Source organism: Meriones unguiculatus, chromosome 7 (assembly GCF_030254825.1).
Source record: "Meriones unguiculatus strain TT.TT164.6M chromosome 7, Bangor_MerUng_6.1, whole genome shotgun sequence".
NCBI lineage: Eukaryota > Metazoa > Chordata > Mammalia > Rodentia > Muridae > Meriones > Meriones unguiculatus.
The window spans coordinates 115,099,827-115,124,243 of NC_083355.1; the positions used below are offsets into that span (position 1 = coordinate 115,099,827).

A 24,417-nucleotide genomic window follows, 5' to 3' on the forward strand; every position below is an offset into this window, starting at 1 on the left:
CTCAAAGCTCTACCGCAATGGTCAGCGTCTGCTGGAAAAGCAAAGGTTCCAGTTCCCGCCCTCTTGGCTTTACATTGACAACATCGAGGGTGAGTGGGGGGCCTTCAATGACATCATGCGCCGGAAGGACTCTGCCATTCAGCAGCAAGTGGCGAACCTGCAGATGAAGATCGTGCAGGAGGACCGAGCTGTGGAGAGCCGCACCACCGACCTGTTGACAGACTGGGAGAAGACCAAACCTGTCACGGTGAGCTTTGCAAAGCCTGCCAGCCAGCAGCACAGCATGAGTTCTTCTGTCAGACACAGGAAGCCGTGCTGGTGCTTAGCGTTTCAGTACTAAAAACGTGTTTGCCCTTCAGTAACTAAAAGGCTGTGCTGTCAGCCAGTCATGTAGGCAGAAACAGAAGGGTCATTTGAGTTGAGTGAGTTTAGGGCAGCGTAGCAAGTTACTGTTGCAGTAAAAAGTAAGTGCTGGAAATACAACTGGTAGAGACCTCACCCAGTGTGTGGATGCCCTGAGTATTTGCAGATGCTAAGTGTGAAAACCAGGGTAGTCATTATTTACCCTGAGTGGCAGTCATTTAAGCCAGGAGGTGGTTTTATCTATTTACATGTGTCTACGGGTGTTTTGCCTGCATGCATGTCTGTGCTCTATGTGCATTCAATGCCTCTGGAGACCAGAAGAGGGTGTCAGATCCCTGGGAACTGAATCAGACAGTTGTGAGCTACCATGTAGGTGCTAGGACTCGAGCCCAGGCCCTCTGGAAGAGAGCAGCCAGTGCTTTTAACCACTGAGCTATCCCCCCAACCCCAGGAGGTGTTTTTAAATGATTAAAATTAGTTTTTAAACTGTCCTTGGGCATACCCAAAATTTAAAATTTGATTTCCCTAAACACAGCTTAATCTTTACAAGGTAGGTGCTAGCTGTGTACATCGTGGAGAGGCTTGCTTTCTGTTTTGTCGCTTTTGACCCTCCACTGTCTTTGCACCCCAGTGTTCCCCTCTCCTGAGGCAATACTGTGCTCTGGCTGTTTTAGGGCAATCTGCGCCCTGAGGAGGCTCTTCAGGCCCTGACCATATACGAGGGTAAGTTCGGCCGGCTGAAGGATGACAGAGAGAAATGTGCAAAGGCCAAGGAAGCATTGGAACTGACGGACACAGGACTCCTCAGTGGCAGTGAAGAGCGTGTTCAGGTATGCAGCTTCGAGGGAAGAGTCTGCTCTGGCAGACCCTACCACTGTCCACTCATCCCAGGGACCCTGCCATAGGCTGAGGTGGTTGTAGTTTGTGTCTGATTAGTGAGTTCTTTAATGCCCAAGTTTAAACTGCCTTGCTGCTGTTCTTGATCACAGGTGGCCTTGGAGGAATTACAAGACCTCAAAGGTGTTTGGTCAGAATTGTCTAAAGTCTGGGAACAGATTGATCAAATGAAGGAGCAGCCATGGGTCTCAGTTCAGCCTCGCAAGGTACTTGTTGAAGTGCATGTCCGTGAGTCTGTCCGTCTGTTAACAGTCACAGGAAGAACTTTGCCAGTTCACAAGCTGCCACCTACGTCCTGCATGTTTTATGTAGTTCGTCCAGACTAAACCTGGTGTTGGAGCCATTCAGAAGGCTAGAGCACAGCAGGTGGAATGTTTACCCAGGATGCACAAAGCCTTAGGTTCAGGCCCCAGGGTTCTGGGTGGTGGGGGCAGGTGGGCCTCTGTAAGTTCGAGGCTAGCCCTGGATACATGCATGAGGCCATGTGTCAGGAAAAGTAAACAACAACATAGGGTGGCAGTGGTGGTGTGTGTGTCTGTGTGTCCGTGTCAGTGTCTGTGTGTCTGTGTGACTCCATTCTCTTGTGTCTTATGACAGCTTCGACAAAACCTAGACGGCCTGTTGAACCAGCTAAAGAACTTCCCTGCACGGCTTCGGCAGTACGCCTCCTATGAGTTTGTCCAGAGGCTGCTGAAAGGCTACATGAAGGTGGGCAACTGCCACGCGTGGGCGCAGGGTGTCTCTTCAGAAGACGCCTGCTCATGCAGCTGTTTGTCCCTGAGCAGATAAACATGTTGGTGATTGAACTGAAGTCTGAGGCACTTAAAGACCGCCACTGGAAACAGCTGATGAAGAGGCTTCATGTCAACTGGGTCGTTTCTGAGCTGACCCTGGGCCAGATCTGGGACGTTGACCTTCAGAAGAACGAAGCTATTGTCAAGGATGTCCTGCTGGTGGCACAAGGGGAGATGGCTTTAGAAGAATTTTTGAAGCAGGCAAGTGATGGGAGTGAGTAGCAGGCTGATGTATGGCTCTGGCCATGAAGGTGAAGCTTTGTCTCTTACAGTCATCTCTGTCCCTAATGTTCGGTGCCCCTGCAAATGTTGCGTGTTGATTTGTACTGGTAACGGCCTCTTCCTGGTTCCACACAGATACGGGAAGTATGGAATACATACGAACTGGACTTGGTCAACTACCAGAACAAATGCCGCCTGATCCGAGGCTGGGATGACCTCTTCAACAAGGTCAAAGAGCACATCAACAGCGTATCTGCCATGAAACTCTCTCCATATTACAAGGTAGTGTTCTGCACGCTTGAATTATACCTGAGATGTCTGTTTATTTAAAATGTGGGTCAGACAACTTGAGGGTCCTAATTTACAGTTTTCAGTGAGCTTTGGCATATCCCTGAGTGAAAGGTTAGTGTGTGAGCTCTGCCCTCCTGTGCACCCACCAGGTTTTTGAGGAAGATGCCCTGAGCTGGGAGGACAAGCTGAACCGGATCATGGCTCTCTTCGATGTGTGGATTGATGTGCAGAGGCGCTGGGTCTACTTGGAAGGCATCTTCACAGGCAGTGCAGACATCAAACATCTGCTGCCTGTGGAAACCCAGCGCTTCCAGAGGTACAGCTGCAAGAGGGGTCAGGCTGGCAGGGCTGATAGCCCTCTGCAAAGGCTGACCCAGCTCTGCTTTGCTCTCTAGTATCAGCACAGAGTTTTTGGCTCTGATGAAAAAGGTATCCAAGTCTCCGCTTGTGATGGATGTTCTGAACATACAGGGGGTACAGAGGTCTCTGGAAAGGTTGGCAGACCTGCTCGGGAAGATCCAGAAAGCACTGGGAGAATACCTGGAACGAGAGCGATCGTCTTTCCCCAGGTGAGCCTGGGGCAAAGTCAAGTTCAGCTGTGCTTCGCTTCTTCTTTTCCTGGTGTTGCTTAGTTTTGATGGCAAGGATTTTGAGAGCCAAGTCATTGACTGAGTCATCTGTCTTGAAGCACCCATTTCTAATGCTACTTGAACTCCTGGTTTTTCAATCTTTTTTTTTTTTTTTTTTTATCAGTTACATTTTATTAACTCTGTATCCCAGCCGTGTCCCGATCCCTCATTCCCTCCCAGTCCCTCCCTCCCTCCCTCCCTCATCTCCACCGTGCCCCTTTCCAAGTCCACTGATGGGGGGGACCTCCTCCCCGTTCATCTGATCCTGTTTTATCAGGTATCTTCAGGACTGGCTGCAAAGCCCTCCTCTGTGGCCTAACAGGACTGTGGTTTTTCAATCTTATTAAGCATCATTAAGCTCATTTTCCTCCTAAGCTATTTGCGTCACTCCAGGGTCTAGTTCTGCTATCTCCTAAGTGGTCTCTTTCTTTCTAAGGAGTTTGTTTAGGGTGAGTGGAGCAGATGCTGTCAAAATAACTTAAGTGACATTGAATTTTTCCAAGACTTACTGTAATTGTGTCTCTCACCACGCCCTGGCAGATGTTTGTGTGAGATCTGAGTTCAGGCTGGAGGTCTTTCATCCAGTGGCTTCCCCCTGTGTGTGGGCATTTTGCTCAGTCCCCCTGGGTGCACCAGGCAGCTGGGTTGTTTTGATTGCAGGTTCTACTTTGTGGGTGATGAGGATTTACTTGAGATCATTGGAAATAGCAAGAACGTGGCGAAGCTGCAGAAGCACTTCAAGAAGATGTTTGCTGGCGTTTCCAGCATCATCTTAAATGAGGACAACTCTGTAGTCCTTGGCATTTCGTCCCGAGAAGGAGAGGAGGTAGGCTCAAGATGTTTGTTTCTTAGGGACTTGTCTCACACACTTGCACTTCTTCATTCTCAAGATGCCTTTTTATCTTCAGGTGATGTTTAAAACTCCAGTGTCTATCACTGAACACCCCAAAATCAATGAGTGGCTCACTCTGGTGGAAAAGGAGATGAGAGTCACCCTGGCTAAACTTCTGGCAGAGTCTGTTACAGAGGTGGAGATTTTTGGAAAAGCAACTTCAATTGACCCAAATACCTACATTACTTGGATTGATAAATACCAGGTAAGCTATAGTAGAAGCAAGCAGGCTGAAGATGGAAGCTCTGACTGACTTGAAAATGACCCTTGGGAGCCGGGCAGTGCACCTGTAGTCAGGCTCTTTGGGAGGTGAGACAGGAAGGCCAGTTGGAGTGGTGAATTCAGAGCCAGTCCAAGCCACATAGTGACACACACCACTTCTCAAAAAAAGTGACCCTGTGGATCTCCTGTCTTTTTCTTTTTTTCAGGCCCAGCTAGTGGTATTGTCAGCCCAAATAGCCTGGTCTGAGAATGTGGAGAATGCACTAAGCAGCGTTGGGGGAGGGGGTGGCGTGGCACCCTTACAGTCCGTGCTGAGCAATGTGGAGGTCACCCTCAACGTCTTAGCAGACTCTGTCCTCATGGAGCAGCCCCCTCTCCGAAGACGGAAACTGGAACACTTGGTGAGCCTCATGCTTGAACCCCTTATCACCTTTCAGGCCAAAGAGTGAAAGGAAAAGATGCCTTAAAATGTGCCTTTTGTATCAAAAGAAAAGTCAGCTGGGAGTTGTGGCCCACACCTGCAACCTTAGAATTGGGAATCAGCAGCAAGAGGATCAGGAATTGTAGGCCAGCCTGGCTTATGTGATTGCCCATGGTAGTAAGTGGACATAGGCATTCAGTGTGCACTAGAATAGGGTTTGGTTCTCTGTTCCTCTGTAAAGCTGATCGTGGTGAAGGCTAGGTTGAGACAATGCTTGCTACACAAGCATGAGGACCTGATGAAAACTGCTCCTAACAAGTGACAGCACCCAGAGTTGACCCCAGCCTCTGCACACACATGCATACATGTGCACATCATACCCACAGAAGTAAGGCCGTGTGGTAAGGAGGAGTCAGGTGACTATGGGAAGAAGAACACGACCACCTTTTAAGTTTTTTGAGTCAGGGTTTTTCTGTGTAGCCCTGGCTGTCCTTGAACTCACTCTGCAGACCAGGTTGGCCTTGAACTCACAGAGATCCACCTGTGTCTGCCTCCTGAGTGCTTGGATTAAAGGCATGTGCCAATACCACACCACCCAGCTATGGCCAGCTTTTGAGGGGGTATGCTTTTTTCCTGTCACCATCTTCCCAGTGGCGTGGCTACAGCAGCATGGTGGCACAAGTGGGCAGCCCATGGGGTGGTCGTGACAGAGTTGCTGTCTGTGACACTCAGCTGCACAGACTTGTTGCTTACAGTGGGTTTTTGGCTTCTGTGTTTTCAGAGTCTGTGATACTGTTTCCAGTGTCTCCACCAGTGAAGTTCTGTTTGGAATTTGGAATATTTGCTGCTAGTCACTGTAACTGTCCTGAATACTACTATAAACTTGATAGTCTGCAGGTTCAAACAACACAGTGTTTCTCTAGCTTATGGCAATTTCTTTACTTCCTTAGATTACAGAGTTGGTTCACCAAAGAGATGTTACCAGGTCCTTGATCAAAAGCAAGATTGACAATGCCAAATCTTTTGAATGGCTCAGCCAGATGCGATTTTACTTTGACCCTAAGCAAACTGACGTGTTACAGCAGCTGTCCATTCAGATGGCGAATGCCAAGTTTAACTACGGCTTTGAGTACCTAGGGGTTCAAGACAAGCTGGTTCAGACACCCCTCACTGACCGTTGCTATTTGACAATGACACAGGCTTTGGAGGCCAGGCTTGGAGGTTCCCCATTTGGTAAGATCTTATTTTGACACACTAAGCTGATGGTTTGGGTGCATTTCTTTATTTCGTGGTTTCAACATTGTAAAATCTCCAATTTGCTTGCATTTATCGTATCTGAATTTCAAGATAAATTTTACTGCTCTCCTTAAGCCAAGGATTTACAACCAACTAGGTGGTGGACTTGAGTTCTAAATTATTTTTCTTTCAATAATAGGACCTGCTGGAACTGGGAAGACAGAGTCCGTCAAAGCCCTTGGCCATCAGTTGGGGCGGTTTGTCCTAGTTTTTAACTGTGATGAAACCTTTGATTTCCAGGTAAGGAATTTTTGCACATCATCTTAGAACCATTAAACCTCCCGTCTCCTAGCCCCAGTGCAATGTGCCTTATCTGCTGCTATTCTGAACTGTTCAGGGCCCAGCACACACTGAAGGAGCCTGACTTTCATTGTCTCAAAGTTAACCATTATTGTCTGAAATGGCTGTTGCCTGCCTGTATTTATGTTTGACACTGGGTTTCCTTGTAGCCCAGGCTGGCCTAGAACTCATTATCCCCTATCTCAGCTGGGCCAGCAGGCATGCACTGTCACCTCTAGCAGTAATGTCCTCCCCTCCCAAACCAGGGACCTTTAAACATGCTAGGCAGGTGCTCTACCCCTGTGTTACACCTCCAGCTCTAGAAGGGAAGCCTTTTGAGCTAATGCTTGATGCCTGTGTCTGAAAACAGTAAATGTTATGGAAAATGTTTCTAAGCTTAACAAAAAAGTGATGGAATAAAAATTACAGTTTTATCAGAGGGATTTTATTGACACAGGTTGGAAAGAGTGTTTCTCAGTCCATCTTTGTAAGGACATTGCTTTTATGTGACTGAGGAATGACTCACTGCGTATCCACATTATGCTGCTCTCATTTTGAAGGGGGGGGTTGTAGGTTTCAGAAAGCAGTGACCTGCTCAGAGTTGGACAAGTTAATCATAGTTACTACAGGCTGCACAGCTCAGACTACAAAGATGACTCCCCACAGTCCTGGAGGCCAGAGGCCCACTGTGGTTTTGGTAGAATTGGCTCCTAGTGAATCCTGTCTTCCCTGCATGTAGGTGCTGCTTTTGCACCCACTGAGCGTGTGCCCTTTCCTCTATGCAGAGAGGAAGGGAGGGGTGGCCGGAAGGGTGGCCTCCGGTAACTTAGTTCTCCCTCCTAAGCGTCTTCCTTAGTTTTATCTCCTTAGGGCATGTTTCCCAAGTACAATAACCCTGGAGGTTAGCATGTGGGGAGATGATGCTGGGAAAGGACACGTCAATCCATAACAAATGGTTGAAGCCTCTTTGCTTCTTTTCACTCTAGGCGATGGGACGAATCTTTGTGGGGCTTTGCCAGGTTGGCGCTTGGGGCTGCTTTGATGAGTTCAACCGCCTGGAGGAGCGGATGCTCTCGGCTGTATCCCAGCAGGTGCAGTGCATACAGGAGGCACTGCGGGAGCATTCCAACCCCAACTACGAAAAGAGTAAGGCTTCTCTGCGGTTTTGGCTTTGTTGTGTGTGGGTTTTTTGTTTGTTTGTTTGTTTGTTTTGTTTTGTTTTATCACTGAGGAGCTGAAGGGAAAATCTGATGTGAGCTCATTTACTTATGTCAGCTTCCTCCCCTGGGCAAGCAAGTACAGTGGCGCATGGTTGGAGACTGATATGAGGGCTGGTTGGTTTGGGATCATTTTTGTTTCCTGGTGCTGGCAGTAGTAGTACCAGTTTCTATGGGTCCTGGAGCAGAGCATCCTCTGCAATGCTGAGGCACGCCCATTCCTCTCCACACACATATCCACCCATGGCCCTCAGGGGCCTTTTCCTTTGAGCATCACTGGGAAGCCAACCTCCTTAGCCATCTGTTTGACCTCAGTGCTTCTACCGTGTGGTTTGTGGAGTGAGTCCTCTGTCAGTATTAGGAGTAGCTAGTAGCTCTTCTGGAAGGCTCCAAGGCAGCTTTGCTCTCTGCAGCTAACGGAGCCCAGGCACATGTGGCTGAGGCAGGCTTGGTGCCATATGATGTCCTTGCTATGCAGCTAGGTGGGCAGGAGGCTCTCTCTCCGCACCTAGTCCAGCCATCTCGTTTACTTTTTGTTTTGTTTTTCAAGACAGGGTTTCTCTGTGTGGACCTGGCTGTCTTGGAGACCAGGCTAGGCTCAAACTCAGGTCCACCTTCCTATACTTCCTAAGTGGTGGGATTAAAGGTGTGCTACACCACTGTCTAGCTTTTTTGTTTGTTTGATTTTGTTTCTTTGTTTGGTTGGTTTTTTGAGGCATTTGCTGTTTTGTTTTGGTTTTGGTTTGGTTTGGTTTGGTTTTTTGTTTTTTGAAACAGGGTTTCTCTGTGTAGCCTTGGATGTCTTGAAACTCAAATCTATAGACCAGGCCTGCCTTTGCCTCCCTAGTGCTAGGATTAAAGGTATATGCCACCACCGCAGGGCCTCTGGTTTACTTTTATACCATTGCAATAGCAACTTGTGTTACAAAGATTTTTCAAGACCTGAAGAAAACAGGACTATCTGCACAACCCTGTAGTCCCTCACAGAATGAACATACACATTCCTGAGTAGCTCAGGCGGCTGGAGGTTTGTCTTGTAAGTTGAGCTAATGCTAAGAAGAGATGATTCTCATGATCTCGGCACTCAGTGTCACTTGCATTCAGGACAGGTTTGTTCTGCTGTTGTCCTTGTTGACATTCAGCATTTTTGCAGTCAGTGAGCATCTTGCCTCTGCTGCATTGATAGCTACTCTCTGTGTGCCTGACTTTGGCAGTAATCTAGAGGGGTTGGCCTAGCTAGTGAGGGCAGCCTCTGTAAAGCCTCTCCGTCACCCCAGGAGTCGTGGGATTTGGTCTTGTGGTCAGTACAGAAGAAGTGATGCTGTCATTACAGACTTTGAGGTGTTTTCTTCTGGTGTCTTCAGTAAGGTCGTGCCATCTAATTTCAGCCTCAGCCCCCATTACTTGTGAGCTGCTCAACAAACAAGTCAAGGTCAGCCCAGACATGGCTATCTTCATCACCATGAACCCAGGCTATGCGGGCCGCTCAAACCTCCCTGACAACCTTAAGAAGCTGTTCCGGAGCTTGGCGATGACCAAGCCGGACCGGCAGCTGATCGCCCAGGTCATGCTGTACTCACAGGGCTTCCGGACTGCTGAGGTCCTCGCCAGCAAAATCGTCCCCTTCTTTAAGTGAGTAGTGAGAGCCGTTCACAGGCATGTTTGTAGCCAGTGGCTGATGCTCTTGCCCAACCTGCTAGTTCCAGTTCATAGTCCCCTCTTCTTTCAAACTCCTGTCTCATTCCTCGACTTAAAATGCTGCTTGCTTAAAGGGTGCCTTTTTTTTTTTTTTTTTTTTTTTTTGTTTTGTTTTGGTTTTGGTTCGAGACAGGGTTTCTCTGTGTAGTCTTGGCTGTTCTGGACTTGCTTTGTAGACCAGGCTGGCCTCAAACTCACAGAGATCCACCTGCCTCTGCCTGCCTGAGTGCTGGGATTACAGGCTGCACTGCCATGCCTGTTGCAAGGGTGCTATTTTTAAGAAACCTTTTTTCTCTTTCAGACTGTGTGATGAGCAGCTGTCTTCTCAAAGCCATTATGACTTTGGTCTTCGGGCTCTGAAGAGTGTGCTTGTGAGTGCAGGCAATGTGAAGAGGGAGAGGATCCAGAAGATAAAGAGAGAGAAAGAAGAGAGGGGGGAAGCCGTTGATGAAGGAGAAATTGCTGAGAATCTACCTGAGCAGGAGGTTTGTACACATAGGCTTTTGTTGTTTCCCCTTCACTCTGTAGACCAGTGTGGCATGGAAGTTAAACTCCCTATACACTGTGTAGCCTAGGCTAGCCTTGCACTCATAGCTGTCCTCCTGCCTCATCCTCCCAAGTGCTGAGATGTTAGGTATCCACCACCACATCCAGCTTACCATGTTCTGTTGAAAACATGAATGTTCTGGAATTTACCAAATGACATGTAGGTGATCTTCTGCCTGGGTTTCTCCCTCCCACCCCCACAGATTCTGATACAGAGCGTCTGTGAGACAATGGTGCCCAAGCTGGTGGCAGAAGACATCCCGCTGCTCTTCAGCCTCCTGTCAGACGTGTTCCCTGGAGTCCAGTATCACCGTGGGGAGATGACAGCCCTTCGAGAAGAGCTGAAGAAAGTGTGTCAGGAGATGTACTTGACTTATGGGGATGGAGAAGAAGTTGGCGGAATGTGGGTTGAAAAGGTACTGGAATTTCCTGTTCCCAAGCACAGGCTTCCAGCCATCTGAGACCAGTTCACCAAGGCCAGTGTGGCCATAGTGTGACTTAAGATTTTCCCTTTACTAACACAGGGAACAAAGCTTGAAATGTCTTTTACATGTAGCACTAACTCTAAAATGCTGACTAAAAGTATGATTATAGTGAAAATTGGTTTATGCCCTAAAATAAATCTACTTAAGGATTTCCCGGTCTCGTGCACTAACAGTTTCACTTGACAGTCAACCATGGTTTCCTTTCTAGACCAGTTTCTTTGCTTCCTCTGGGTCTGGTTATTTATACCCAACTGTGAATATTGACCTGAGTATTTTATATCAGAATAATCCTTTCCATTTGACCTTTTGTCATTCTTGGAGGGTGTTTGGATGTTTCCATATTTAGAAAGCAGACATCTCTTCCGCTGGCCCACACTTCCTCCCTGATGTAGAAATGTCTTTGAGATGTGGTCCCCATTCTCACATGGAGTTTCCTGCTTTAGGAATCCAGAGCATATGTTTCCTGCTTATTGTCAGCAGAAGTGGTCGCAGAGCCTGTCTCTCTTCCCCTGAAGGTCTCAAGTGCTGATCTCTGGCCCTGCAGGTTCTCCAACTTTATCAGATCACCCAGATTAATCATGGTCTGATGATGGTTGGGCCTTCAGGAAGTGGGAAGAGCATGGCCTGGCGTGTGCTCCTGAAGGCTCTTGAGAGGCTTGAGGGTGTGGAGGGCGTAGCCCACATAATTGACCCCAAGGCCATCAGCAAAGACCACCTGTACGGAACCTTGGACCCCAACACCAGAGAGTGGACAGATGGACTCTTCACGCACGTGCTGAGAAAGTATGTTCACTGTGGTTGATGTTGAGATTTTAGGGACTGTAGGATCCAGACCTTGCGGTCCCCGTGTTCATTGTCTTCCTCACCAAAGTCCACACAAATAACAGAATCCATTGGGGAGGGTAAACATTTTCAATGTAGGATTCTTGGTTTGACGAAGCCATTAAATTTTTTTTCAAACCAGGATCATAGACAATGTGAGAGGTGAGCTGCAGAAGCGCCAGTGGATTGTCTTTGATGGTGACGTGGACCCTGAGTGGGTGGAGAACCTGAACTCCGTGCTGGATGACAACAAGCTCTTGACGCTGCCTAATGGAGAGCGCCTCAGCCTGCCACCCAATGTGAGTAGCTGCCAGTGTGCCCAGCTGGGAAGCTGGCTCTGGAAAGAGGCTCCTTAGGTCGCAGGGTCGCAGCCCCATCCACTAGTTACAGCCGGAAAATATTAAGTGGAGCATTCCAGAGTTCAATGGCTTACAAGTTTTAGGTGTTTGCTGCTTGCTGTTGTTAATCTGTTCCTGTGCCTGTTTTGTAAGTTGAGCTATATCAAAGTGTGTGGAGGAGCACTCAGCGCGGTCCACAGTTCCAGTGCCCACTGGGAGTCTTAGACTCATCCATGCAGATGAGGTGCTGAGTGGCTGGCTGCCACTGCAGTTGAGTGGGGCCTGAAGGATTGGCTGACGGAGGGTGTGAAGGAAAACAGTGTGAAAAAGATGGACGTTTGTGTGAGGATGATGCTTATGGCTCAGAAACAAGCCGAGGATTCTGAGTTCAGTCTTAAAGTGTGTGTTTCTCACCATCCTTCAATAGTGTCACCAGGTCCCTTTGGAGACTGATTGCTCAGTAGATTCTGACTCTGGTCAGATAGCTTGATCTTGTGAGAAAAATGGCTCTGAGGTGAAGGGTTTGGATTCTGATCTTCTAACTAGAATCTTAGCCCCACTGTTGGGCAGGTGGCCTATGTAAGTGCAGATAGAATGGGCCTGTCCTTCAGGTGGATGAGTTTGGGTGTGTGGAACGTGGGAGCAATGTTTATAGGAGATGCCTGCCCATTGAGGCTTGCCGTGACAACACCTCATGAGGCAGACGGGCCTCCACACCACCAGGAACTTCCCACCAGGCATCGTTTCCTACCCAGATTCTCACGGAGAGAGGTTATGAGTATTGTAGTCATGTGAATTGTAGATGTTTCTTATTTTTAAAATGCAAAAAAAAAAAATAGAATACTCTTTCAGTATGTATATAAGAAATTTTAATATTCAAGTTTCTACCAAATTTCTATCATTTAATTTACCTAATTCTTTGTCCAAGGTGCGAATAATGTTTGAAGTACAGGACTTGAAATATGCAACCCTGGCCACAGTGTCTCGCTGCGGCATGGTGTGGTTCAGTGAGGACGTACTGAGCACAGACATGATCTTCAATAACTTCCTGGCCAGGCTACGCAGCATTCCCCTGGATGAAGGGGAGGATGAGGCACAGCGCCGGCGAAAAGGCAAAGAAGACGAGGGTGAAGAGGCTGCTTCTCCAATGCTACAAGTATGCGGGCTGCTCATCCCTGAGGGTCACTGGCTTGGGGCCAAGAGGGTGGGAGTGAGAGTTGTAAATAGCCAGCTTTGCCTCACAACAGCTTTTGAGAAAACTCTGGAGCCACTTGCAAACCTTAAGAAATGGTTGTTATAAAACTTAAAGTGAAAGAGTCATGACTCAGTGGTAAAGACACTTACCTCCATCCTGTTAGTCTGAGTTCAGTGTCTGGATCGCACATTGTGAAGGGAGAGAACTGACTCCCACAAGTTTTCCTCTGGCTCTACTGTATATTATGGCTCTCTCTCTCTCTCTCACTCTCTCTCACACACATAAGATAATTTTTAAAAGTAAGGAAAAATGTGAAGTGCTCTTCATTTACTTCATTTTTCTTTGTAATTCATGAATGACTGCCCTTCCCATGTTAGGGGTGAGATGTAGCATACCTGAAGAGCTATTAAGGTAAAGAAGTAAAGAATGAGGATTAGCTGTTGTAGCATTGCCTGTCACATGACACCCTACGCGCGCGCGCACACACACACACACACACACGCACGCACACAGACTTAGGATAGAAGAAAAAAAAACACAGCAAGTTTTTTAAAACAGGCTCTCACTATGTAGCTCAGGCTAGCCTGGAGTCCACAGTCTTCCTACCTCAGTCTCCCGGATGCTGACTCCTTCCAGCAATTTAAAGTGCTTGTTGTAAATTTTTGTTCTCTCTTTTAGATTCAGAGAGATGCAGCAACAATTATGCAGCCGTATTTCACGTCCAATGGCCTGGTCACCAAGGCCCTGGAGCATGCCTTCCAGCTGGAGCACATCATGGACCTGACACGCCTGCGCTGCCTGGGCTCACTCTTCTCCATGCTGCACCAGGCCTGCCGCAACGTGGCCCAGTACAACGCCAACCACCCTGACTTCCCCATGCAGAGCGAGCAGCTGGAGCGCTACATTCAGGTCAGGGCTGGTCTTGGGAGCTCGGGTCCTGAGCAGCGCCAAAGCGTGTCACTTCAGTGTGCTGTTTCCTGGGGGAGGCAGGGCTAAGAAAGGTACAGAGGAGGCTTCAGAGCAAACTCTACCATCACTATCTTTCATTTTGTTCAAATTTTTCTGTAGCGCTATCTGGTTTATGCCATCCTCTGGTCCCTGTCTGGAGACAGCCGGCTGAAAATGAGAGCAGAGCTGGGCGAATACATCAGGCGGATCACCACAGTGCCGCTGCCCACTGCACCCAACATTCCCATCATTGATTATGAGGTAAGCACAGCCTGTTGCAGCCTTCCCCCGGCTCCCCTACGAGTGTGAACAGCCTGTTGTGAATGCTATATCTTTAGTGTCTTTGGTTTTGCAAGACAGTGGGGAGTGTGGGTTAGCCTGGCCTGTCCTTATGTTGGAAGATCTAAGCTGCGATAAAGTGAGCTAGACCTGAGGAAAGGAGGTGCAGTAGCCATGGAGTGACTCATCCCCATCTTGTGTGCAGGTGTCCATCAGTGGAGAGTGGTCACCGTGGCAGGCCAAGGTCCCTCAAATTGAAGTGGAGACACACAAGGTCGCGGCCCCCGATGTCGTTGTGCCAACGCTAGACACAGTCCGCCATGAAGCTCTCTTGTACACCTGGCTGGCAGAACACAAGCCCCTGGTCTTATGCGGCCCTCCTGGGTCTGGGAAGACCATGACGCTCTTCAGCGCCCTCCGGGCCTTGCCTGACATGGAGGTAAGGCCAGGAGAGGATCCAGACAGAAGCTTTAGGGTGAGATGTGTATGTGGACTTAGTCACTCACATCTGCGTCTACTTACCCAAAGGTTGTGGGCCTTAACTTCTCAAGCGCCACTACACCAGAGCTGCTGCTGAAGACTTTCGACCACTACTGCGAATACAGGCGCACGCCTAATGGCGTTGTCCTGGCTCCAGTTCAACTTGGAAAATGGCTGGTCTTGTTCTGTGATGAAATCAACTTGCCAGATATGGATAAGTACGGTACCCAGAGGGTCATCTCCTTCATCAGACAGGTGTGTGTATGCCGGTGGCCTTCTCCCCACAGTGTTTGTCATTCACATCTTGCTCCTAATTGTAACACGCTCTTCTTCAGATGGTGGAGCACGGAGGTTTCTATCGTACCTCAGACCAAACGTGGGTGAAGCTAGAGAGAATCCAGTTTGTTGGGGCTTGCAATCCACCCACTGACCCTGGGAGAAAGCCCCTGTCACACAGGTAAGCACCTCCATGGACTTTGGCCACTGTGTCTCACACACTCACATGCACGAGGTCCAGAACTGCTGTGAACATAGCAGAGCGCAATCTGACTGCAATTACAAAGGTAGCAGAAGTAGAGAAAGATGGGCTGGTGAGGTGGCTCAGCGAGTGAAGGAGCTTCCTGCCAAGCCTGACAACATCCACAAGTTACCTTCTGACCTCCGCAGGCACGATGTACATGTGTGTTTGCTCGAATGCGTGCATGTGTGCTTGTGTCCCCACTACTTAATCGACTAAAATAAACATTAAAAAGATTTTAAAGCATTGCTGATCAAATGATTTCTCCTGAGTTAATTGTGCTGTACTGTGACCAAGAAGATCAGTTAAAATAAAAAGCATTAGCAGCTGGCAAGTGGTATGTGCTGTAATCCCAGCCTTGGGAGGCTGGGCCGGCTGAGCTCAGAGTGAAACCATCTCAAGATGTTAAAAAGCAAAGCATTCGGGCAGAGGCGGCTCTGGTGCTCTAGTGCCTGATGTGCAGAAGGTGGGTGCTGCAGCACCACAAAAAGTAGCAAGGGAAGGAAAGAAAAATGAGAGGGAGGGAAGGGGACATTGACTTTATGGGAATAATGAACTGCTCACACCCATCTGCAAGGCCAAAGTGAGGCTGGAATAAGCCTGGACTCTCTGCTTGGTTATTCCAGGTTGCGTAGGCTTCCTTCCCATAGTTACGGCAGACCCCGGCCCGCAGGGTGTGTTGCAGTCAGCTTTGATGTGGGTCCTGCTGGTGCATTAGGAGTGGCAGTAGCTGAGCCTGGTGAGGTCTAAGCTGTGCTGTCCACTGCAGGTTCTTGCGTCACGTGCCTGTTGTCTATGTGGATTACCCAGGGCCAGCCTCGCTGACCCAGATCTACGGCACCTTCAACCGAGCCATGCTGAGGCTCATCCCCTCGCTGCGCACCTATGCAGAGCCCCTCACGGCTGCCATGGTGGAGTTCTATACCATGTCACAGGTACACCTCGCCCAGAATTCTTTTCCTTTACAGCAACCAAAACCTGCAGAAAGACTGGGGTCCAGCTGGGTCTGGTGGCATAGGCTTGTCATCTCAACTACTCAGAAGGTTGAGGCAGGAGGATTGCAAGCACATCATTTGATATTTTTTTAACATTTGAAAATCACGTTGGGGAGGTAGTGAAATGGTTCAGCTGATAAAAGTGCTTGCCACTAAGCCTGATGACCCCAGAAACCCATATGATTGAAGCAGAGAATCAGCTCCTTCAAGTTGCCCCCCAATAGCTCTCCACTCCAGTGTGTGCACAAACACACACACACACAAATGTAAAACACAATTTTCTCATTTTTTAAAACTACATGTTAGATTCAGGAATGATGATGCATGCCTTTAATTCCAGCATTGGGAGGCAAAGGCCAATGGATCTCTGAGTTTATGCCAGCCTGGTCTACAAAGTGAGTTCTAGGACAGCCAGGGCTACAAAGAGAAAAGACAAACAAACAAACAAATAGATCTTTGGACTGGGGAGGTAGCGAGGTCAAGGATAGCCTATGTTACAAGAGACTTTGTCTCTAAGAAAAAAAAAACGAATAAACCTTTTTCCTGTTGAAGTGTTGTATGGGTTTTGACCTGTGTGGCTCTTTAACAGGGTGCAAACTGTCTCTGCTAACACTGTCTGCAGTGTTTTGGTTCTCTGCTACTCTGTACTGCAAGGGCTTTTATCTGTGCATTTAATTGCTTAATTATTTTTGAAGGGCATTTTATAGTATAAGCATTAATTTAATTTTTTTTATATTTTTAAACTTATGTGTACAGAAGTTTGATCTGCATGTTTGTCTGTACCAAGTGTGCAGTGTTGAGGAGGTCTGAAGAGGATGTCAAATCCTCTGGGACTGGAGTTTGAGACAGTTGTGAGCCACTATGTGGGTTCTGAGAATTGAACCCTGATTTGTTAGGAAGAATGGCCAGTATCAACCACTGAGCTATCTCAAAATCCTGTTTTTTATTTCTGTGGGCTTTCTATTTGTTTGGTTTCTTCTTTTTGAGACAGGGACTTACCGTGTAGCCCTGGGGCTCGTATATAGACCAGGCTGGCCTCAAATTCAGCCTACTTTTTCTGCCTCCCCAGCCCTGGGATTAAAGGCATGTGCCACCACACCAGACCATTGCTTTGGTTCTTTTGTATTTTGTTTCGTTTTTAAGATAGTGTCTTATGAGCTGGCCATGGTGGCACACAGCTGTTATCCCAGCGTTCAGGGAAGCAGGAAGCAGGAAGCAGGCAAATCTCTGTGATTTTGAGGCCAGCCTGGTCTACAAAGCAAGTCCAGGACAGCCAAGGCTGCACAGAGAAACAAACAAAACCAAACAAACAAAAAGATTGTGTCTTATGGATCCCAAGCTTATCTTGGACTTATTATACAACAGAAGGCAGCACTGAACCCCACCTCCCACACGCTGGGGCCAAAGGTGTGCTCCTCACCTGGCCCTGCATGATTATTTCAGTATAAAGTGAGGAGCTTGGGTCATTCTGTGGTATAGTGCTTTGTTGGGTTTGTGGGAGGGGAGGACTGTCTTTGTCCTCTGGCCTTTCTGAGAGTTTGTTCATTTTATCAAGTCTCAGGGGTGGAACCCAGGGCCTCTCACATCCTGGACAAGTGCTTAGCCGCAGCACGCCCAGCCTAGCTGTTTTGACCTTAGCAATGCTTACTCATTTCTTCTTGACCACTTTTGGTCTAGACTCTCTTTACTACAGAATTGTTTTATAGCACTTTACCTTTTAGCCTCTTCTTTATCAGACATTTACCCGAGCTTCCATTTTCTCATTCCTGTAGGAGAGATTTACTCAGGACACGCAGCCACACTATATCTATTCACCCCGTGAGATGACGAGGTGGGTAAGAGGAATCTTTGAAGCGCTGAGACCCCTGGAGACATTGCCTGTTGAAGGCCTCATTCGCATTTGGGCACATGAAGCCCTCCGTCTCTTCCAAGACAGGTAAGGGAAGCCGAGGACCCTCTGATTGCATTCTGGAGTCTTGTCAGCACTGTGCCAGGCTGGGCCACCCCTGCAGGAACCAGGCCATGCTCATGGCGGGCAGAGCAGAAGCAGCCTAGCATATTTTTGTATCATCATAACCACCTCCAGTTCTCTTTTCCATGAGATTGTTTAGTATTTGCTGCTGCTGTATGACTGGCCAAGGCATTTCATGGACCTTTTAAACTAACACCCCATACACACAGCCATAGGCTCTGTAGGGGCCCTGACATAGAATGGAGTCACTGGCAGGGTCAGTTGTTTCCCTACAGCTCCCCAGTGTTCAGCTCCTTCCTGCCTCCAGCCTCTGTCCTCTTAGGCAGTCTGCTCTGCTGGCTCCAGGGCATTGGCTGGGCAGTGCCAAGGGAGGAGCTGGTAGGGCTGAGTTGAGTCTCAAGCAAAATGCTGCTTTTGCCTTTCAGGGAGTCTTAGAAATTAATGATATTTTTTGTTATCTGAACCTTTTTTTTTAATGCCATCTTTATAGTTCAGTATAGTTTTCATTTATTTTTAAGGGCAGGGTTTCTCTGTGTATCCTTGACTGTCAAACTGGACTCACCTGTAGACTAGGCTGGCCTTGAACTCACAGATATGTGCCTGCCTCTGCCTCCCTGAATGCTGGGGTGCTGGGATTACAGGCGTGCCACCACATCCAGCTAGTTTTCATTTTATAGTAAATATATTTTCCTTCTTACTCTGGCTGTCCCTCCACCCTTTTCTTTTTCTTTCTTTCATGTTTTTAATCTCATGTATCTTAGTATAAAAAATCTCTTAGTTATATGTTGGGGTTATTTCTTTTTATGAGATTAACTTTAGATTTCTAAACAGCAGCACTTTTTTGTTGTTTTGAGACAGGGTCCCAGTATGTAGCCTTGGCTGTACTGAAACTGAGTGCGAAGACCAGACAGAGATTCTCCTGCCTTTGCCTCCTGAGTGTTCAGACTAAAAACGTATGCCCACACACAATGTACTTGCAGAGTTTCTCATGGGTGCATACAAGAGTCTTTCAGTGCAGTCTTCTTGCAGAGGGCTTTCTAGCCACTGCCTTTGGGCTTCTTGCTTTCTACAAAGTGGCATTTCAGAGAAATGTTATAAGGGGTACCTGAGGGGGAAGCCTCAGAACGTAAGGGTGAGCCTCGAGAGCCAGCACAGGCCTGTCATCCCAGCACACAGGAGGATCCTTGGCAATAGAGGGAGTCTGAAACCAGCCTGGCTGTGTGAGAAGGTCTTTAACAACAAAACAAAGAGCTGTAGAAATAAACAAGAGTGGGGGCACTTTTATCAGCTGCTGCTTTGGAAAAGGCCTTTGTTATGTGACCTGTCTTCTGTTGCACACAACAAAACTGTAATTATTATTACAGGGTACCACATAAAGTTTTATTCTGACTCAACAGAAATAATTGTACATGTAAATTCTGTTTTGGAAGCCTAGCATGATTGCACATACCTATAAAATCCTAGCACCTGAGAAAATGGGACAGGATTTTAAATTCAAGGCAAAACTGGCTATAGAATGAGACTTGCCTTGCAGAGCAGGTGTCTTTTGTCTGCTCTGTTGATTTTACAGTAGATCCTCTATACCACTCTGCAGGCTCCCAGATGCAGGTAGAACGTTGTTCTTAGTAAGTATAAAGACAGATTTGGGCTGATGTGTCCACCACACAGGAAGCTAAGGATCACTTTTGAATTGGCATTTATCATCTGGCATTAAGAAACTTAATGGGGTTGGAGAAATGGCTCAGTGGTTAGGAACACTGACTGCTCTTCCAGAGGACACAGGTACAATTCCAAGCACCCACATGGCAGCTCAGAACTGTCTATAGCCTGGACAAGACAAAAGAGGTTGGGGGAAAAAATGAACCAAATTTATCATTTCACTTATTAAATCAGTCATGTACAGTGTCAGGTGCCAGGGTTCCATACTTAGCATCAAAATGTCAGATTGCTTAAGTCGCAGTCTCCAGAAACTGAGAAATGGAGATAGCTCTCAGCCCCACCTCATGGCTGCTGTCCCCAGGCCTCAGTGGCTCTGACACTTGTGCTGCTGTCCTTACAACAGGCTTGTGGAGGATGAGGAGCGGCGCTGGACTGACGAAAACATTGACATGGTTGCTTTGAAGCACTTCCCTAACATAGACAAAGAGAAAGCCATGAGCCGACCCATCCTGTACAGCAACTGGCTGTCAAAGGTAACAGACCACAACTCTTGAGAAACTCTTCTGGTCTTCTGTCCCTTTGGTTAGAGTTATCCTCTGATCTGGAGGTCAGCGGTTACCTTGCATGTCTGGGGCTGTGGTTTCAGCAGAGGTAGTAAGCACTTTGAGCCCCAGGAGACACCCAGCTGGCCCAGCCTCCCACTGCACTCTCCTGTGTGGGATGGTCTGCTGCAGGGGCAGGGTCTCCAGCAGCTGCAGCTAGTGCCTGGGCATCACATTGCCTTCACTACCCCTACACTAAAAATGGGGCACTTGGGAGCAATTTGTGGGAAAGCTTCATTTTTTAATTTCATGTGCATTAGTGTTTTGCTTGCATGGATGTCTGTGCGAGGGTGTCCTGGAACTGGAGTTACAGGCAGTTGTGAGCTGCCATGTCGGTGCTGGGAATTGAGCCTGGATGCTCTGGAAGAGCAGTCAGTGTTCCTAATCATTGAGCCATTTCTCCAACTCCTATATGAAAGCATCTAAATGCCAAATGATAAGTGGCAGTGATATTTTGCTTGTAGCTGTGAATTGTTCTTTTCCTGTAAAAAGAGAAAGATGTTTCCCAATTAGTCTTGATGCATATTTCATGCAGAGATCACTGCTGACACCAGGTGAGTCAGAACTTCCTGTGGGGAGGCCATACTCTAAAAGCAAAGAAAAGAGGGAATTGCAGAGTTTGGAAAGTCTGACAGCCGACCTGTGGGTAAGATGGGCTGGGCTTGTAGTCACTGGTGGAACACTTTCCTAATGCATGAGACACTGGGTTCCATGCCAGTGCTACCCAAAAACAGATGTTCTAAGCACACATCTGTGCTCCAGCTTCTCAGAAGGCAAAGGCATGAGCCCAGGACAAGCATGATGAGCCCCATCCCCCAAAACACAGTGTAACTAAGTGAAACAGCGTCCCAGTTAACAAGGGGCACCTCCCGGCAGAAGAGTAACTGCAGCTAGAGACAGTAGTAGGTTGCTCACGTCACTAGAACTTCTAGATTCTACACTGTAGCCCATGTTTGTCATTTTCAGGAAACCCCAGTGCTTTTCTTTCTACTGTTTACAGTAGTCTCAACCTTCCTAATGCTGCAACCCTTTAATCCACTTTCTCATGTGTGGTGACCCCCACCACAAAATTACTTTTGTTGCTACTTTTTACCTGTAATTTTGGTATTGTTATGAATCATGATGATATGCAGGATGATCTTAGGTGATGCCTGTGAAAGGGTCATTTGACTCTCCTCATAAGGATCAAGACCCACAGGTTGAGAACCACTGATTTACAGGGTTTTCATACCCATTTAATGACTTCTTACTAGTTTTAGATGTGGTGTGAGTTGTGGGTTGTCTGCACATTGTCCCTTCTGCACACTCACCCAGCGTCAAGAATCTTTTATGCTGCAGTGTCACTGCCCTGCTGAGCTCCTGTGTTATAGGTGTGCTTTCCAGCTCTGTCATCCTCTGCTGATCTGTTCTCTGATTTCTGTCCTGATTATGGTAGCATGGACAAGCTCTCACGCCTAGCTCTTTCCCATGAATATCTTTACCACTCAGCTCTTTCCTTTTCCAAATGCAACTTAGAATTGGATTGTCAGCTTCCCCCAGAAGCACCATTGGCACGTTTGACCTTTTGGTGAGGGTACACTGAGTCTGGGTTTGTGAGCTGAAGTGTGATGTGTGCTTGCTGTATTCGAGGGTCTGAGCGTGTGGATGTTCTGAAGTGTCTAGCAACTGTCGTCTGCTTTCCTCAGCAGTTCTTCAGGGTCATACAGTTGCATGTCTCACTGCTCAGTGGTCTTGTTGATTAATGTGCATGCTGCCTTTTTTTCACCCCCAAATAGGATTACATCCCAGTAGACCAAGAAGAGCTAAGAGATTACGTCAAGGCCAGGTTGAAGGTCTTCTATGAAGAAGAACTTGATGTTCCCTTGGTCTTGTTCAATGAAGTCCTTGACCATGTGCTCAGGATTGACAGGTAGGCTTTTGTTGTCCCTGCTGAGTCCTCTCTCTGGCCGTGTGCAGGTTCATGCTGTCTTCTGCTGTCTTCCCAACACCTCCACCTCAGCCTTGCTGCTGAGCACCTTCCCCTCCTCTCTCAGACTAGCTTCATTGTCCTGACTTTGACTCTAAGAACCTTTCTTCCTCTGGAGGCCCGCCACCCAGTTAGCACCCTTCAGCCTCCAGCTAGAGCTGGGTTCATATCCTGTCGTTGCCATCTGGAGGGCAGGGCTGTGTCTTCCTGGTCTTTGAATGCCTGCTAGACGTGTCACACAACAGCTGCCCACCAAATCCTTTAATGTACAGATTTAAGTTAAGACGTGGTGAAAATGTTGCAAACACCACTTCAAATGAGAAGTGAGGTATACAAGCCTGAAATTTATCTCCTGATAATGTTTCAGAATATTTCGACAACCTCAAGGTCACTTGCTTCTGATTGGTGTTAGTGGAGCTGGGAAAACCACCCTATCTCGTTTTGTCGCCTGGATGAATGGCTTGAGTGTATACCAGATTAAGGTAGGTGTTGAGCAGCCTCAGTCTCGGAGATGGAGTCTTGGTTCTTTCTGCACGCAGCTGTTGGATGGGACAAGCCCTAACTTGGGGCTGCTTCTGTAGGTCCACAGGAAGTACACAGGGGAAGACTTTGATGAAGATCTGAGGACAGTGCTGAGACGTTCTGGCTGCAAAAATGAAAAGATAGCATTCATAATGGATGAATCCAATGTCTTAGATTCTGGGTTCCTGGAGCGAATGAATACCCTGCTGGCCAATGGAGAGGTAAAGGAGCAGTGTGTTTAAGGAGATGCACGGTGTCTCACTAGGAGGTGAGTGAGCCACAGTGAGGCTGTTGTATCCCCAGGTTCCTGGGCTCTTTGAAGGGGATGAGTATGCCACGCTGATGACCCAGTGCAAAGAGGGGGCCCAGAAGGAAGGCCTGATGCTGGACTCGCACGAGGAGCTCTACAAGTGGTTCACCAGCCAGGTGATCCGAAACCTGCATGTGGTGTTCACCATGAACCCATCCTCAGAGGGGCTCAAGGACCGGGCGGCCACGTCACCCGCCCTTTTCAACAGGTAGTGCTGACCTATGCTGGCTCCGGGTCTGACAACTGGGCTTCCGTGCAAGGCAGGCCTACTTTTGGGAGGTTTTTTGAGATGTGGGCGTCTTTTTCAGGTGTGTGCTCAACTGGTTTGGTGATTGGTCCACTGAAGCCCTGTATCAAGTTGGCAAAGAATTTACCAGTAAGATGGACCTGGAGAAGCCAAACTATATAGTGCCTGACTACATGCCGGTTGTGTACGATAAACTCCCACAGCCCCCCACACACCGGGAAGCCATTGTGAACAGCTGCGTGTTTGTTCATCAGACGCTTCACCAGGTATGTGCAATATTGAGCGCAACACAGAAAGCAAAGCTAAATGGATTTAAAGTAGACCTTTGGGACCTTCACATCTGGCCTGTACTATCATACTTTGCCCCACAGCTTCATGACATGAGACTGCCTTCTTCACCCAGGCCTTGTTCTCTCGGTCTCCCTAAGTGGTCAGAAGGGGACCAGTGAGGTGGCTCAGTGGGTGTAGGTAAAGGAGAGGACCTACCTCCTGAAAATTGTCCTCTGACCTTCACACAGGAACCATGGCACACGTGCCCACATATACATGTTATGTACACACAACAGTACAAATAAGTACATAAATAAATGGCCAGGTGGGCAAAAGCTTTGCAGGCTTTGGGCATCAGCACTGCTGTTGAAGTGCAGAAGCCCCATATCCTGGGTAGAAAAACAGGAGCGGCTGTAGCAGTGAGTCTTCGCCATCCTGCACTAGAGAACTGCAGTGGTAGCCATGCCCTGCTGACCTTAGGGGGCTTTCTTCAGGAAATCCAGTGTCCTGTCTGTTGAGAAAGCTTCATGAAACACATGCAGAGCTGTGTGTGTAGCCTATCACCTAGTGTTCGCACAGCCATTCCAGTTGCCCTCTTTCTGACATCTCCCAGCCAGCAACCAAAGCTGTCCATCACATAAAACATATTCCTAGTCTTTGTGCCCACTAAAAATGAGCAAAAGGCACCTAGGCTCCACCTTTGGTGAACATACCTACAATCCCAGCGCTCACTTGAGACACTAAGACAGGGTTAGAACTCAAGATGGCTCAGCATTTAAGAGCACTGGCTGCTCTTCCAGAGGACCTGGGTAGTCCCAGCACCCATGTGGCAGCTCACAACTTTAATTCCAGTCATAAGGGGTCCAAGACTCTTCTGGCCTCCTTGGGTACCTGGTATGCACATGTACACAGGCACACAAGTAGACAAAATACCCCCTTTTTTTTTTTAATTCAAACAAACAGAAAAAAAAAAAAAAAAAAAAAAAACAGGAAAATGTGTGTTGCGACCTATGTTACATGTTAAGACCCTGTCTCAAACAAAA

General features: G+C 47.8%; 1 protein-coding gene across 1 annotated transcript in view; it reads left to right on the plus strand.

The window, feature by feature from the left end:
* The window catches only part of Dync1h1 (dynein cytoplasmic 1 heavy chain 1), a 65,602-nt gene that overhangs the window by 25,158 nt on the left and 16,027 nt on the right, over positions 1 to 24,417 (plus strand). The window contains exons 16-48 of the mRNA XM_021645054.2: positions 8 to 247; positions 1,038 to 1,193; positions 1,353 to 1,466; positions 1,858 to 1,968; positions 2,046 to 2,255; positions 2,412 to 2,558; positions 2,717 to 2,883; positions 2,963 to 3,136; positions 3,857 to 4,022; positions 4,105 to 4,293; positions 4,517 to 4,711; positions 5,682 to 5,964; positions 6,167 to 6,267; positions 7,293 to 7,452; positions 8,912 to 9,155; positions 9,523 to 9,706; positions 9,971 to 10,183; positions 10,797 to 11,035; positions 11,217 to 11,373; positions 12,341 to 12,568; positions 13,286 to 13,516; positions 13,676 to 13,816; positions 14,040 to 14,273; positions 14,363 to 14,569; positions 14,650 to 14,771; positions 15,601 to 15,766; positions 17,599 to 17,762; positions 19,861 to 19,990; positions 21,835 to 21,968; positions 22,393 to 22,507; positions 22,607 to 22,768; positions 22,851 to 23,065; positions 23,166 to 23,370. Coding sequence (XP_021500729.1) covers positions 8 to 247; positions 1,038 to 1,193; positions 1,353 to 1,466; positions 1,858 to 1,968; positions 2,046 to 2,255; positions 2,412 to 2,558; positions 2,717 to 2,883; positions 2,963 to 3,136; positions 3,857 to 4,022; positions 4,105 to 4,293; positions 4,517 to 4,711; positions 5,682 to 5,964; positions 6,167 to 6,267; positions 7,293 to 7,452; positions 8,912 to 9,155; positions 9,523 to 9,706; positions 9,971 to 10,183; positions 10,797 to 11,035; positions 11,217 to 11,373; positions 12,341 to 12,568; positions 13,286 to 13,516; positions 13,676 to 13,816; positions 14,040 to 14,273; positions 14,363 to 14,569; positions 14,650 to 14,771; positions 15,601 to 15,766; positions 17,599 to 17,762; positions 19,861 to 19,990; positions 21,835 to 21,968; positions 22,393 to 22,507; positions 22,607 to 22,768; positions 22,851 to 23,065; positions 23,166 to 23,370 — 5,904 coding nt within the window. The remainder of the gene's footprint in view (positions 1 to 7; positions 248 to 1,037; positions 1,194 to 1,352; positions 1,467 to 1,857; positions 1,969 to 2,045; positions 2,256 to 2,411; positions 2,559 to 2,716; positions 2,884 to 2,962; positions 3,137 to 3,856; positions 4,023 to 4,104; positions 4,294 to 4,516; positions 4,712 to 5,681; positions 5,965 to 6,166; positions 6,268 to 7,292; positions 7,453 to 8,911; positions 9,156 to 9,522; positions 9,707 to 9,970; positions 10,184 to 10,796; positions 11,036 to 11,216; positions 11,374 to 12,340; positions 12,569 to 13,285; positions 13,517 to 13,675; positions 13,817 to 14,039; positions 14,274 to 14,362; positions 14,570 to 14,649; positions 14,772 to 15,600; positions 15,767 to 17,598; positions 17,763 to 19,860; positions 19,991 to 21,834; positions 21,969 to 22,392; positions 22,508 to 22,606; positions 22,769 to 22,850; positions 23,066 to 23,165; positions 23,371 to 24,417) is intronic.